Here is a 16,655-nt window from a genome sequence, read left to right as displayed (position 1 = left end):
AGAACAGTTTACATAATGGAGCTATGTCCAAATAACAGAGGAAAAAGGATCCTAAATTCACTAATCCCATTATGTAGGGAGGAGGGTTATGGTCGGTACGACCAGCCTGTCACACCTGTCCCTTTCCCTGGCCATATATGGCCATTCCTGGGACGATACTGTCGCGTTTCGACCTGAGTTTCCAGGATGTTTGTTCTGTCATTTTTCATACATCTTAGTAACACCGGTTCAGGTGAAACGATGACATCAGCGCCTGCAAATCACACAGCCGGCTCTGAATCACCATGCCCAGGGGGGAGAGACAAACACAACAGGAAATTCAGCCTCCCCATGAAACCCAAGTATCTCACTGATAAGGACAAGAAGGCATTTAACCCTCATACTGTTGCTCACTTTAACAAATTAGTAAGCAAATTGCGCTGTGGCCGTGGAGTACGCGGCATGCACCAAATTCATTATGTACTATACACACTTTTCACTTCTTTCTCAATGTCAAAGCGCTCGTACTTATTAACAATATGTTTTGGGTTTTTTTTTGCTTCATAATATTGGTGTGAAACCCTTTCAGTCATTAGTTGGCATAAGAGGAGAAATATGTCTGGATTTCTGCACCAAACTTATAATTCTGGCATATGCCATTTTGATCAATTAAGGCTCCTTTATGAAACTAGGCCCTGTTGCTACTAGCAACCAATCAGAGCTCACCTTTTAGTTCAATATCTGCTTCACAAACATAAAAGCTACGCTCTGATTGGTTGCTAAGGGCAGGAAGGCCGGATTTGATAAGAGGCCTTTTTTCCCTTACTGTTTGCTTTTCATGAATGGAATATTCACGTTTATGCTCCAAAGCTTTACAGACCTATCTCAGCAACTAGTTATTAATCTGAGCAGTTCACAATGGACTAATGTCCCTCGCTTTGGTCCCAGGGACATGAGCGACCAAATTATGAGTTTGAGAGATACAATATGGCTGCTGTATAATTGTATCTCCGTTCGTTTGGAATTTGTATGCTTTTACATGCACCATATGGCGGCATAGGTAGTGGCTGGTTTCGCAATACAGAATTATGGCAACCCTACGCTCCACTGGACTGGTACTGTGCAAACAGATTTGCCATATGCTTGAAGCCTGCCACTGACACATTGTACCAAATGTCAGCTGTTATAAAGTGACATTCCACATTTGCTGAAATAGTAGTACACTCAGCGTGCACACTGAGCCCATTGTCTTTTCATCCTGCTCCTTCTGCCATTACAATTGTGCTGAGCGGCTGACCCTAGTCCCTTCCTACACAATAAGGCGGCCATTAAATATTTATGACTAACACATTGTATGGAGATGTTGGTGCTTTGAAGAGCTATAATATTTGCATACGTCTGAGCGGTTGGATATATTAATGTGTCAGCGCTGGACTAACACAACCACTTCACAAGAGCTGACTGATCCGCGGCAGGAGTCATCCTCGGGGAGGCTTAACGCCGTTTATTATGTTTCATAATTAATTCATGCTCATGAGACGTTGGGAGTTTATAGTTTGGCACCTCTTACTATGTCGTGGGTGCTTTACTGCTGTAGTAGTAAAATCTATAAAGACTGATGGGCAATAAAAGCAATATACAGACCCTCCTGCCTTCAAAAACAAGGTGGACAGACCTTAAACCGTGGCCCCCAGCTGGGTATAAAACACCTACATTCTACTGTTTAGACTGGGGCTACACACAGCGTTACAGGCCGCACTGCCAAACATTTAGGTATAATACATTGAGCAAGTGAATGAAGTCATATTGTGGCCTATAAGGTAACCATGACAACAAGAAGCAAGTTGCAAAAAAACAAGCAAGTTGCCAAAAAAAAAAAAAATCTACTTTTTGCATTTGCTTGTTGCGGTACCTTGAGGGTTGCAATGTGACTCCCATACTTCAACTTAGCAACGCCATACGGTAATCTTTATCATGACCAAAGTCTCGGTGTAGCCCCAGCCATCTTTTGATGAGTGCATCTTTAAATGAAGCTCAGCAAATGTAATGCCTATATGATTTATGACTTCTTTTGCTGTTTACTCCTTAGTTTTATTTTGCCGCTGAAGGTGGAAACCATCACCATGCTGACATTAACAGATCTGCTATTTGTACTAACTGGTTAATATGAAAATCAATTATCAGACTATTTCGATGTTCATGTGTTTAATGAGTAGAAGTATCTGTATGAAATATTTTTATAGTTATTTTCTCCATTTTTTTTTTATTTTTTTTATTATGTAAAGTGAAAAAATATCTGTTACTATCTTGAAACCATCAGCAAGAAGGCAAAATAGTTATGGCAGTAATTACGCTAAATATCTAAGGTGATGACAGACGATGCATCTTGCTGCATGCGTCAGAAACTCCTTCCCACACAAGGGCCATAGTCATACAGAGCCTGCATTCGCTGACTGTGTAATCGCATTTCTTTCCATCTTGTCCATAAGAAGATGTTTTATAGGACTGGTCTCTTAAGTGCATACGCCAGTAATGTATTACACTGTATTGATTACAACAGCGTCCTGTAATAGATATTTCTCAAAAGCAACATTACTAGTTAGAAATAATTGATATTTTCAGATACAAAAGCAAATTTAAATACGCTTATATATTATGAAATTTAAAGGACCCACAACATTAAAATTCTAGTACCAAGTTAAAGGGGTTGATCAATGATGGTGAGATATCACCTGTCCATGGTATCAGTGGGGATCTGATCCCTGGGAACTCCACCGATTGCCAGAATGTGGCAGTGCACATGCTGGACCGCCGCTCCATTAATTTTCTATGGGGCTGCCGGAAAAGTCCAAGCCCCATAGGGAATGCATGAAGCGGCGATCGAGCGCGTGCACTGCCGTTCCATTTCAATGGGGATAAAAATGCTTTGTTATTTGCCCAATGGTCAGACACCCTCCGATCTATCCTGTGGATAGGCGATGACTACTTTGTCCCACTTAACCCCTTTAAGTCTGCATACATAGTAATCCAGGATAATAGATGAATAGATATCTATATGGACTAAAAAATTGTTCTGACAGCTAAAAATTGTATACTTTTTATCAAAACAGGATGACTTTTTTGCTTCTATTTTATATTGCACACACTAATAAAATAAATCAAAAAGAATACAAAGTTAAAGTCCATTGGCGTTTTAAAAGTGTAAACTGAGGATACAGATTTCTAGAATAATCCAAATGACCCAGATGTTAGAGGCGATAATGAGGGGGCAGACCATAGTCGACTCCAAAATTGATCATTCTTCTAATCAATAGTGACAGTAGGAATAGATATACTACTTAGAATGCAATAAATAAAAATGTGAAATGACCCTTAAACGCATAGATCAGCTTCCTACAGCCCTGAGAAAATGACTCTAAAAAACACCCTTATCATGGAGTCAAAGAGGAACCTTTTATTTAAACATCAGCTATGAGGAAGTTAATGATTAATGAAGGCAGCGATGAGGCTAAAGGGAAAGTGTGCGCCTGACGGGGAGCAGCCATGACTTTACTACCTGCCTATAAAAAATACTAGGGTAAAGTCTACTGACTCCAACGTTACTCACTATATAAACTCTACAAAAGCCAGTGGAAAGTACCTCTCAATGTCAATCTATAATACCGCAGATACTTAATACAGTCCAGTATTAACTATTTGTGTTGCCATACAGATTTTTATTTAGGACACTGGTCCAGTGGTCAGTCCTATTGATTTGTTACATGATAGGTATGCATGTAAAGGGGTTCTCCACTTTGGACAATTCCTACTTAGAAGGGTGCCAGCAGATCAGTATTTTCCTGCTGGGACCCCCCATTGACCTACTAAACTCCATGTGAAACCCTGGCGCAAAAGGCAAATTTAGCCAAACCCAACTGTACAACCACCGACAGATCTGCTCCCAAGTCTAATCCAACAGATTCCCTTTTGAGTGTGGGAAAGTCGAAAAATGTAGCTCCTGGCCAAGTGATTGTCCAAAACATTTTTGAGCCCATATTTATCTATCGTGCATGGTGGTCTTAAACATTACAGTTCTTCGTATCGTCAAAAGAGAGAATCTTGTGCATTACACAACACCCATTCAATTTAAAGGGATTTTTCACTTTTAGAGAAGTGGTCACCAAGCGATCTGATATTAATAAAAAAAAAAAAAACACAAATACAGGTATCACTTACCTTCCATTGGTCAAGCCCTGGTCTCTGTATTTTGGCTGCAATGGTGATGCTATTAATACAGTGCAAAGTGCTCATGACATCTACACAGTCATTGGCTGCAGCGGTGATGTGCGCTGTAGTCGTGATGTCACTGCTGCAGCCAAAACAAAGAAAGGAGCAGCGACAAGAAGCTGACACCGGACTGGGAGACGGTGAGCAATATCTCCCTTTTAAAGGGCTGCCCATGTAATGCAGAACAGGAGAGGTCCTCCGAGCCTGGCCAAAAGATGGGGATCTCAAGCAGAGGACCCCACTCTAAAATCCACTAATAGGGCATATTAAAAAAGGTTTATTTAAACAAAACAACACCTTTAACATGGAACATGGGTATGGGATTTCCATTGTTCCCATCCAGTCTTTGTATGTTTTTGGTGCAGGTTTTTGGGTGTAAATTTCACAGTGTGAACTTTACACCGGAAATTCTCAACGAATCAACGGAGTCCGTACGTTGTCTAATTGTACGACCCATTTTTGCATCGTGATAATAATGGACCGATTATATCAGCAGTAAAACTGCACAAAAGTTTCTTTTGATCCTAGATCAATTGACTCCTATCAGCGGCCATACAGGTCACCATATAACCCTATGGTGTAATTATACAGATCTACAGTGTGAGCACAGATACCATCCAGCCACTTTGAACATTTCCCGCTTACTCAGCAATTACTTCATTAGCATGGGAGAGGTCTCTTTGAAGTGGGGTAACTTGGCTGGAGATGTGTTTTTTGCCTTTATAACCCCTGGGTTTGGCCACAGCACAATACCCCTCCCTGTACCTTGGGGCACAACATCACGGCATTGTGCAATGTCAGATATACCACATTCCTTAGCAGGCTGTCGTCGAATATAGAACAGTATATAAATATATATGTTTATATTGTTCCATATTGGCAGAGGATACAAGTACCAGAATGACCATTGGACGGTGCCCAAAATTAAAACAGTAGGAGCCTGAGCGTGACCTCTAGCCTCACATAACCTTATGCAATCCACATAGTTTCCAGACTCTGGACTTGCCAAAAATTCCATGCATCTTTCCTCCTTCTAAACCATATCCTGAAATGATCAGATGATGCAAATGTAGCAGTTGTCAGCCACTTTGCATGGCCTTGTCAGTGCTTTTAACTTCAATTCAGAACTGAGATTCATTTTGGCAATTAGGTTTCATTACAAATTTTGCACTGTTTAGCTTCTATATCATTTGTATTGCTGGCAGCAGAATGAGCTAACTGGGAATATGTCAGTGAGCTCATTCTGGGGGCGTTCATAACTCTTTTATCTGTCTTTTTCTGAGATACTCTCAGCTGATTTATGACCACAGATCACATCAGGAAAACATAGAGCAGAGACAATGTGAACCTGACTTGGAGCACATTTAGGCACATCCCGGTTGAAATAATCAAGATCTGATAATACCTATCTCAGGCTGTGACTGTCAAGACGTGATGGCAGTTGCAGTTTTGGGTTGGGGATCACTGCCCTACAGTGTGGAGCCTCCTCCAGCATGGCAATATTGGAAAGTGACTGAGTTGGACCCAACTGTTATAACCATATATCTGTAGTTAATATTGCAAAAAAATATATATTTTTAGCTTCTCAATCTAATTTTTTCATAACAGGAAAACTTTTCACTTCCACTTTCCAGCGTCCACTAACGAGCTCTGCCAGAATCACTTATATTCGTTAATTATTCACATGTCTGTCTCTTCTTTACACTTTTATAATAGACCAGGTTTCGGTAACAGTAGTAGATATTTTGCAAAAATATATTTCAAAAAAGCCAGAAAACTAAAAAATGAAAATTGCTTCAAATGTAAAATTCATTAGAAACAGACAGTGGGAATAAGAGGCTCAGGAAAAAAGTTTCTGCTTTCACTTCCCAAAAACTGTGCAACTAAAACCAAGGGTCATCGAGAGCAGCCAATGAGATTGCAGTTTATCATTTGCATGTCATTTACATACATATAGATGTTTTTCCCCTCCTAATTCTTTACTTGCTCACTTGGGAGATATTGGGAGAAAAATATAAAAAAGGAAGTGAACCTACATAGTATTATTTCAGAAAAGCTGCTTTGTCCTTATATAGAACAGGATTGACTGGAATTCTGTCTCTGATGATAATGAGACTGCTGAAAACTCTTACTGCTAGGACAGGAGATAAGAGTCCAACAGTTGATTCATATGCACCATTGGTCAGATTTGGGCATATCTCGGCAGGGCTAACCACCAGGTCAAGAGCAATACTGGAAGCCGAGGCACCAAGGCTGAAAATTCCTTATAAACACTTCATCTTTATTCCATATACGGTACATATATTCCATAAACAAATCACAACATAGTTGGCCTTTCTCAGACCTAAAATAAAGCTATATATTGAATGGCCGAAACGTTGTCTGTTTCATCTTCCTGTTCTGGTTTGTTTTTTAACTAATATGGAATAAATTTCAAGTTTTTATAAGGAATTTTCTCCCTTGGCTTCTTTGGATTCCAGTATTGCTCTTGACCTCGTGGGAAGCCATTCCGAAATATGCCCAAATCTGATCAATGGTGCATATGAATCAACTATCGGACTCGTATCTCCTGTCCTATCAGGAAGAGTTTCCAGCCGTCTCATTATCATCAGAGGCAGAATTACAATGACAGGTAACACCTCTACACACAGCTGATAACACATGGCCCAGCCATCACAATAGATGTTGTCACAGGCTCCCTCTCCCTTCACAATGACTTTTGCACATGCTCATTAGATGCTTCAAAAAAGATAGGGTTAGAGTCGGGGTTTTTTGCTGCTAATGTTCGTGTCAATTTCCTAAAACTACAGGAAGTATTGAATCTAAAAATGCCCTAGTGGCCAGAGTGAAAATTGCAAGATTGTAACAATGTTGGGTAATCAAAAGAATAGTCTCAGATGCCGTCAGCTAAGAGGCAGTTCTCCTGCTCCCATCCAGCAGTCAGAAACCACGGTTGTGGCCGAGACACTGGTTCATGTGCACCAAATCAATCCTTAACATATATCCCTAGCTCCCTATTCGTCACAGGCAAAAATAATTCCTTTTTGACCGTCCCTGGGCTGGTATTAGTCAATATATCTATATACCTTGCTAAACAAAGGAGATCCCAGGTGCAGGACCAGAATGGTGAAGTTCCCAAAATATTGGGACTCTTTCTTATTTAATAAAAAGCAACAAAAATAAAACCACTACAAGGTTTGAGACGATCATTCTGCATTTAATTCGGTTTCTGTATCAATGTACACAAATTGTGTGTCAATACCAAAGCTATTTATCCCGGCAGCAGGGTGCAGGATGACGACAAGTGGAGGCACGTTGGGTTATGGCCGATTTGCAGGATTCTTATAATGGCTCAGGAATTTGTAGAACTGCTGGAATCCCTCCGGGAGCCGTGTCACTAGTAATCCTGATAATTGCTCTCTGTCTCAGGCAAACAGGAATCCTAAAACTACGTCCGATGGTCACTGAAGCACTATTCAACTTTTTCCAAATGTAGGAGAATAAATCCCTTAAATGCTGCTGCGTCGTTAGCCGTTTTATTCGCTGCAGCGCTCCCTATAAATTTTCATATTATATTGCCGCCTAAAATGCAGATCATCTGAGTATCCCTTTAATTTGTTTTTTGTTCTATGGCACCAAAAAGCTGATGTTGGGAGAGGAGGATCAGCCAACTTGGACTTTTTTAACTTTTAACTTTGTTGCAAGAAGTTGTGCTTGGCTGTGTGTTCCTAAGGAAATCAGGCTCAACAGAGGCCAGAAAGTTGACTACTATGTGGGTGATTTGCCCAGACTATACAGCATCATGGTCGTGAACTGAGACCATGAAAAAATATGCCTTAAAGGGGTTTCAGAATACTACTGCAATTAAAAAACAAACCATTCTTTACTCACCCTCCCATGGTCCAGCAATGCTCCTTGTGTCTGCAGTGCTGATGTCATGTTGACAGCCCTGCTGCCAATCAAGTGAGGTCAGAGACTGAGTGGCTTGTGCAACACTGCAGAAAAAAAACAGACGCGAAGAGCAAGGGCATAGACTTGGTGCTGGACCTGGGGAGGGTGAAGAATGATTTTTTTTTTTTTTTTTTTTTTTTTAAACAAACTGCAGCCAAGGTAGAGTTGTTTTGCAAAAGTGGAAAACCTCTTTAAGATAACGTCCCGAATGTCGCTTCTATGTACAGAGGATGAATTGCTCCTTTACTACTCAAAATAACTAAGTCAAGACACTGCTGGCCAATCTCAAGCCCCCGAATGTTACCTGCTAGGGTGAACAAATCACATATCCCTGCCCTTGTCATATTTAACTGCTTACTCACTGTGACTGCTTTTGGTCACATTGACTCAAGACTGGATTTATGCTATATGATTCTGGTTATAAATGATGACTTCCTAAGATTGGTAGGATACAAATTATACCAGATCAACTATCAAGGGTCTTCAATACTACTGACCTTTTCACAAGGGTCAAAGGGACCCGTTGGGCACCCAAAGCTCCTAGCATGACCCTAGCCCCTGCAGCCCCTCTAGCTACAACCCTGCCTCTATAACTTTGTCTGTGATCATTCCGATGCTTGAGAACTCAACGGAATTTGAGACTAAGAAAAAGTGAAACTGAAGAAGAGGATGGGCAGCCGCTAGGTTTCCTCATAGAAAGTTAGGGGATTCTCAAAGGTGTTGTCTAGCTTTATGGAACTTTACAACAAGTAATGCAGGTTACCAAATCCTAACAGTCTGCCATGTGCATAATTTTAGGACTTGGCTCTACTTGACGGTTCCAGAGGTGGTCTTGTGACCACAAATATCAAATTGTGTGCTTAACAGCTTCTCATTCACTTCTCTGAACATTCTATGGAGAAGAGGATGAGAAGCTAGTCGGCACATGACCATAAGGCTGCAAATCTCATACTTGAGGTCACTTGATGACCACTCGAATCGGCAAGCAAGTCCTGGAACCTAACAGATTGTTAATTACACATTTTCTGTGGTTGTCAAAAATTTTCCCAAGGCTGGACAAACGCTTTAAATCAGAACAGCTGAAGAAAAGTGATATTCCCCATTCTGTCTCCACTTCTATATAAAACCAAAAATCTCTCCAGAAGAAATCTCCGAGATCAAGAGAAACTTTCAAATAAGTCTTCACCTATCCTCCAAAAGGCTATGACCTAAGGGATTACCCTAATGGGAGATGTAGTTCCTACAATAAATTACAAGCTTCGATAAAGGTTCTAGATCTAAAAAGTAATCTAGAATTCCTATAAGGCGGCAAGTTTCACCTGGCGTATTAAATTTGAGAAAAATGACACAGAATGTTGGAGTTGCAGGAGACAATCGAAAAGAAAAATGTGTCCATACAGATGTCCTTTAGATTAATGTCAGCCGAAGCCACTGATTTTGGTGAGACTAGACTATTATCTAATATGTCTAGTGCTGTGCTGACTGTCCTCCGAAAAATAGATGTCAAGGAGAAGACAGGTGGGGCATGTTGGATATCAGTATGCCCTATCCTTTTGTTCCTACAGGAGAAAAGCTTCCACCAAAGGTATCTGGCCCCAGCATACTACTGTTTTTAAAATTTCTTTTCCAATGTATGAACTATTTTTTTAATGATATTTTTTTTATTGATATTAAGGCAATTTAGTTTCTTTTTTTGTTAATTATATACTGTATATATGACTTATTGTGCACAACTATTTCTTATGAAAAATTATTAATAAAACTTTTCTAAATCGCGTCTACGTGAAGTTTACTTTTATGATTGTGTTAGATGAGATCCTACACTTGACTTGTAGTGTATGCATCACTCTCACATTGACTTTTACATCGGATCAGTTTAGCTTTGTTTTGCTTAGATCTGGGATTTTAAAGCTTCACAAGCTGCATCTCTGCCTGACTCTTAACATCAAGCGATGAGAAGAAATGATAGAACCAAAGAAAAAGAATACAGGGGGAATTAATGTTGATCTAAAGCTTCTTTTAGATGAACAGGGTTATAGTTACATAAGATGAACTTTAGGCTTTGTCTGAGACCTTATGCTTTGTTTGGGGTTCGCCATGTTCCCATGTTTCGCCCCTGTGACAAAATATGTGATGGCGGCTTCAATGTCATGCCGCCATCACAGATTTCGTCACATGAGCGAAACATGGGAACTCAGCGAACCCCGGCATAACTCAACCGGCTAAATATGTAGCAATTCCTGTACTATAATTGTGCTGTATGAAAAGGAAAAAAAAAGTCAAGGGGGTTCTCCCTTGTGCAATATCCTATGGGGCAAGCTCAAATGGAAAAGGACTTGGTGGGCTAGTCTTGGATGGTAAAATAAAACCCGACTGGTTGGGATGATTGCATGTCTCCGTGGGTGTAGGCTGCTGCTCCGTAGGGTTATTCACTGCCAGCAGAATCCGAAAGTGTTCTAAGGTCACTTGTAGATGGCCGGATGTCGGGCACTGCCTGGGAGAGGATAGCGTGAAGTCGTGGAAGGAAATAACAGATCCTGCACCGAAACGCGTTGTTTTTAGCCAATAAACCATTTCTTTTATTTCCTACCACCTACAATTTCTTGGCATCTTCTCCCAGGCAGTGCCCAAATCCGGCTATCTACAAGAGGCTCTTTCTATAATTATGTTGACTGATACTATGCTAATGTATACCGTAATAACACAGCTGTATAATATTATTTTCTGTAGTCCTCAGATTAGGGCAAGGCATGGACTCCGCTCCTAATTCCCAGACACCCAGGAAAACAGAATGTCACACAACTGGTTTTCTACAATTGTTCTAGCACGGCCCACAATACACACCCGTGACCGCATCAGGCCTGTGATAACAAGTCTCTGCACACGCCAAGAGACAAAGGTCTGGAGAAATAGAAGGTGCGGACGGACAGGGCGCCATGTTGAGAGCGTTCGTAGAAAAGAAACTGAAATCAAAATGTTGGACGTGATATAAAAGATCCATGATTTAACATGTTTCTAAATGTTGGGACTTGTGGAAAGTCTCCTTATTAAAGATGGTGGCATTTAGAGGGGCAAGACTTTCCTTCAACACCAAGCAAACCTCAGAAAATGCCAGGGCCTACTGGGCTGGGGAGCACGCCGTCTGAGCGAACATGTGGCCCCTGACACACCTAGTGTCGGCCCAGGATTATTTATGGATTGTATAAACATGGCTATATCAAGGGCAGGCGGAACTACAGGTGACTACTCCTTGGATAAGTAACATGGGGAAGAATAAGCAGTTGGGTAATTGGCCACATGGCCCAACAGGTGACAAAACCGCAGCCACCTGTCATTTACAAGTCATGGTAGGGTGGTGCCTATTGTGCCCTCCCTATAATCCAGCCATGAATATGTACTAATAGGCTCAGGTGGCCCAGGCATTTTATATTGACGTATAATTACACTAGGCTCGGTAACTGCAGACATCTTACCCGAGCTGCTAACACTATTCAGACAATGGCTTTACGCCAGCCACATTGGTCATAGGGAACAATAATCTGTACATGTTCATGGTCATCTACGGGAGAGTATGGTAGGTATACTCTGAGATCTGTGGAAAGGTCACTATACAGGAGGAGGAGGTGAGCTGTGACATCACCTATTGTGAATGATGGATCATGTGTTATCTGCTGTATATAGAGGTGTTATCAGTCAATGTATAGGAGGAGGAGGTGAGCTGTGACATTGCCTATTGTGAATGGAGGATTCTGTGTTATCTGCTGTATATAGAGGTGTTATCAATCATTGTACAGGAGGAGGAAGAAGTGAGCTGTAATATCACCTATTGTCAATGGTGGATTCTGTGTTATCTTCTGTATATACAGTTATCAGTCATTGTACAGGAGGAGGTGAGCTGTGACATCACCTATTGTGAATGGTGGATCCTGTGTTATCTTCTGTATATACAGTTGTTATCAGTCATTGTACAGGAGGAGGTGAGCTGTGACATGAATGTTGGATCTTGTGTCATTTATATACAGGTGTTAGTTATCATTGTAATTCTTTCTGTGATGGTAATGAGACTGCTGAGAAGTGATCTCTACAGATTATGAAACTCAGTGACCAAAGTGAGGACTTTTAAGATTTAAATATTTTCTTTAACTATAGCAACATGAAAAAAAAAATCACCAATAAAATCTAAAGAACTACAATGGAACTAATAAATAGATCATTTCCTGACAACACATTCCCATTAAATGAAACATGAAGATCTGGATCTTATAGAGAACACCATACACCAGTTCCTGCAGTCATTAACGATGGAAATAGAAACGGACACAATGTATCTAAGTTACAAAATGACTCTGTGAATTATACATGGTAATCACGTGACGAGGCTTTTTACGGCTACTCTCTCCCTCATCAATGTCCTTATGATAAAATTATGTTCAGTTTCCCGACTCCTCCCAGGTACAGGACAGAAGGATGCTAGGAAGCTATGGTAATGTTCTTTTACGGGAACAGTAAAAATAAAATAAAAAAACTGACCTAGCCCAAACCTGTGGCAGAAGGAGGAAAGCAATTTCTACCAATTCATGGAATTCGACTGCTGCTACTACTCCAAGGATTGGCCAAAGTTGTCCTACAAGCTCTAACATGATCCCATTAGGCTTTGACTTCCAGATACAAAGTCCATAGAAGCCATCTATTACACACCAGTTCAGACCTATGATTACTTTCACAAACATATGTTTGCATTCAGTGAATGTCTTTTGGATGGCAGCCTTGATCAATTGTATGAAGATGTCACCCAAAAGTTGACCGAAACGGTGAAAATTCTCCATGGGGCACTTGCCATAAAAGTGCAATTCCCTTGCATCCAGTGAATATCTGTTCGGTAACAGTCCTGGTCATGATCAGTTGGATAAAGAAGTCACCCGAGAGTTGACCAAAACTGATCAAATTATCCATGGAAGCACTAGCTGTAGAAGTGGCAATTCCCAGAAAAAAAAATGGTGAATAGTTCCAGCACCATTTTTGCTTCCGGCCCCTGTGCGAAATTATGGAAAGAGGTGGTGGGCATATCTAATGAGATGAAGGTAAGGTTGGTGCCATTAGATATACATGAAGGATGGTGGTGGAGATATGGAGTATTGGAGAAGAAGAAATAGCCCACACTAGAAGGGACCTCCATATGTATCTCCCTTCTTTTCATAGACCCTGAAGAAGACCCCAAAATGTGCTAAATCTAACCACTGGGCATATCTTAGGCTTTATCTCCACCTGGACTTTTCAGTATTGCCAAGAACAGAGGAATTTGGACAATTAATTAGATACCAGGTGCATTTAAGGGATACTTGAACTGCACAGGAGTGACAAAGAGAAGATAACACACACATTAGAGGAACCGTAAACAGGCGGGACAGTATTTATCACCGAGACCTCCCAACTAGCTGATCAGGGTGATAACTAGTTCTACCAGTCTATTAGCATTCACTACCATGTGCTGGGGGTCATGCAATTCTGTTTTCAGGCTATCATGTATGAGAATAGGTTCTGTCTTCTCCTGGGTCATCCTATATGATAACCAGGGTTGATCCAACTGGAGGACGTCAATGCAAACAATGAATGGCAATTGCGTACTCCCAAATACAAAGGCCCCAATAACTGGCCAAGAGTTGAAAACCAGTTTTCAATAAAAAAAAAAATTTGCTGAAAATTGGATTTGTCCAATTTAAACAACAATTTAGAAAAAAAACGAAAGCATGTCAGGGCTTCCATGGAGAACACTTTAGATTTTTAATGCTGTGCTTGCACCACAGCCTCATCCAATAATCAGATCACGCCTTAATGGAGCACAAGAAATTGGGTTTTCATTTTTGTAACACATCAATTGGTCAAGTCGAAAAAAAAAAAACCCACCACTTTCCATTCTTACCTTGTCCCACTACTGTTCCTTCTTCCAAGGATTTGGGCACAGTGAATTGGTAATTCTTATCCGTGAATCCGAATACACAAATCTCCCATTCTGCCAATCCTCCAGCAATCTGTCACAGAGACAAACATGGGTTTGCAATGGAGAACTAGCATTGAAAGTCATATGTAAAAACAGTATATACCGTATGTTTTACTTTATTCATCTCCGATGTGGTGCTCTAAATCAGAACTTTCCAGGTGTACAATAAATTGTTATACAGTAGTCAGGTGATGATAGAAGGTCAACCTATTGGGTGGATTCTGGGCTATGCTACACAAGTGGTTAATACTTAGTATTATCTCCTTCACCATGACTGAAGGGGGGATTTAAATTAAGAGTGCCATATAGATTTATATAACCTAAATTAAAGGGGTTCGATACAGATACATATCTCATATAACCTATGCTATATTTTAGCTCCCTGTAGCTTATCTTGGGGTTCGAAGGCGACACTGGTCAAGGTTGAGGGGCGCTGTCTTTCTATGGTTTGGCCGTCTATTTAGGAGATGCATGTATATATATTAAATCAATTTAGCATCTCAAATACTTGGACTGGACTAAATCATTATTAGAAAATCTTTCAGTAATTATCTTCTAAAGACATTGAACAATAAGGGGTCCTAGCAGATGGAAAAGAGGAGTCACATTAGTAGGTATTAGGATCCTGAAGAAGTAGTAGATACATTGAGCAGATATGAGGAAGCACAACAGTGCAGAAGATCAGACGGATGGCTTCTGTTGTCAAAAGCCCAAGGGTCATAAGTTGTCAATGGTCAACTTATGTGGGACGTCAGGTTATAAGGTAGATATGACTGACCTGCAGGAGGACACACAGCAGCACAAGTCCATGGTAGCTCCTCTTGTTCATCCCCATCGGGGACTCCAGCTGAGAAGAAGTTATAAGAAGTTGTCCTAGATGTCCTCAGACAGTGATGTATCCTCTGCAGACCTCTGCTCACAGTGTGACTGTGCCCTGAGTCTTCTCACTGCTCTCCTGGGTTGGGCAGGGCTTTTTCCAGGTGTGGTCACCTGGGGGTGGCCAGGTAGAGTAATCAGTGGGTGGTGACTTTACCAGTTTGTATCAGGGTGGGTACAATATAGTATCAGTGACTGCAGATTAGTCATGAAAGTTCAAGTAGGAGGTGTCAGATATTGCAGGAGCTGTGTGATAATCTGCAGTGGGTTGCAATCTGTTCTCTGTAGCAGGACACTATCTGTTGATCCGTCTCATCTCACTACTCTGACTTCTCCATTAGTGGTAAAAGCAGGGAGTGTTCGAGTAATAATGAATGTAACTGAGGACGCCGTCTGATGACAGGACATCTGCCTATTTGTAACCCAGCACAGAACTGACACATTCCACTTATCCTCAGTTTATGATTTCGGACCCACTCAGACCGACGTCCTGACAATTCATCATTTATTCCATTCTCTGAATTGCTCGTTTATAGGTTACCTTCCATTACCGGATAATAAACTCTGATATTCCCCATATTGACATTTGAAAAAGTTTCTAATTTTTTTTTCCATTGTTTTTATTGCTTTTCAGCGCAAGTAAAGAAAGTCTCCGATACATTAGATGCCTTGTCCAGCCGGCAGTCATCTCAGCCGTCTCTCCCATACATAGGAGCGCTCGCTTTGCCTTTGCTCCTTTGTTATCTATGGGAAAGCCACTGCTCGATTCCTCCGATGGCGGCTTATTTCAGGGACAACAAAAGGATCAGCAATCCAAAATCAGACATGTCGGATCCTTATCTCCACCGGCATCATCTGTCCCGGGGTCCCCTTACACAACAGACTGTGGATTCAGTCAACGTTATTCTAAAGTTTATGGGGGCTTAAGGGTCCATTTACACTACACAGCAGTATGTTTGAGCAATCTGTAATAGAGCAGTGTGCATAGACTGCTATTGGTCTCGGCAGTACGAGTCTTGTTTACACAAGACCATGTGCTGCCGAGCACATCACGATCAGTAACAGATCAGTGTGTATAGTCTACTATAGTTCTCGGCAGCGCAGGACCAGATTACACAAGATGATGTGCTGCCGAGTACTGAATGATCATTAATAGATCAGTGGACATAGGCTACTATAGTTCTCGGCACTGCAGGTCCAGATTACACAAGATGATGTGCTGCCGAGCACTAAACAACCAGTAATAGATCATTTCACATAGGCTCCTACAGTTCTCGGCAGCACGAATCCTGATTACACCAGATGATTTGCTGCTGAGGAATGAATGATCAGTGATGGATCAGTGCGCTGAGGCTGCTATAGTTCTCGGCAGCGCGAGTCCTATTTACACAAGACGATGCGCTGCCAAGAATGATGGTCTTCTGTGCAAGCCAAAAGATGAATTTGTCAGGTGATTGTTATCCTGTACAATTATCAATCAATAATTTGATAAACTTGATTTAAAGTTTATTGCTTATAGGAGATCGGTCTCCATTCAGTCCTATAGCTCCATAATACAAAAACCCAGAGACCCAAAGCGACGCCG

At 41.1% G+C, this 16,655-nt stretch overlaps 1 protein-coding gene across 1 annotated transcript in view; it reads right to left on the bottom strand.

Annotated features, from left to right (window-relative positions):
• The window catches only part of LOC141097080 (cadherin-1-like), a 40,410-nt gene extending 25,254 nt beyond the window's left edge, over positions 1 to 15,156 (bottom strand). Inside the window, exons 1-2 of the mRNA XM_073584052.1 lie at positions 14,973 to 15,156; positions 14,117 to 14,225 (exon numbers count right to left, since the gene is read on the bottom strand). Coding sequence (XP_073440153.1) covers positions 14,117 to 14,225; positions 14,973 to 15,029 — 166 coding nt within the window. The 5' untranslated portion in view covers positions 15,030 to 15,156. The remainder of the gene's footprint in view (positions 1 to 14,116; positions 14,226 to 14,972) is intronic.
• Between the last annotated feature and the right edge of the window lie 1,499 nt (positions 15,157 to 16,655).

This window comes from Dendrobates tinctorius, unplaced genomic scaffold (genome assembly GCF_039654945.1).
Source record: "Dendrobates tinctorius isolate UK_male_01 unplaced genomic scaffold, ASM3965494v1 ptg000009l, whole genome shotgun sequence".
NCBI lineage: Eukaryota > Metazoa > Chordata > Amphibia > Anura > Dendrobatidae > Dendrobates > Dendrobates tinctorius.
Note: the sequence above shows the minus strand (reverse complement) of the source record. Positions and strands in the feature narration are given on the sequence as shown.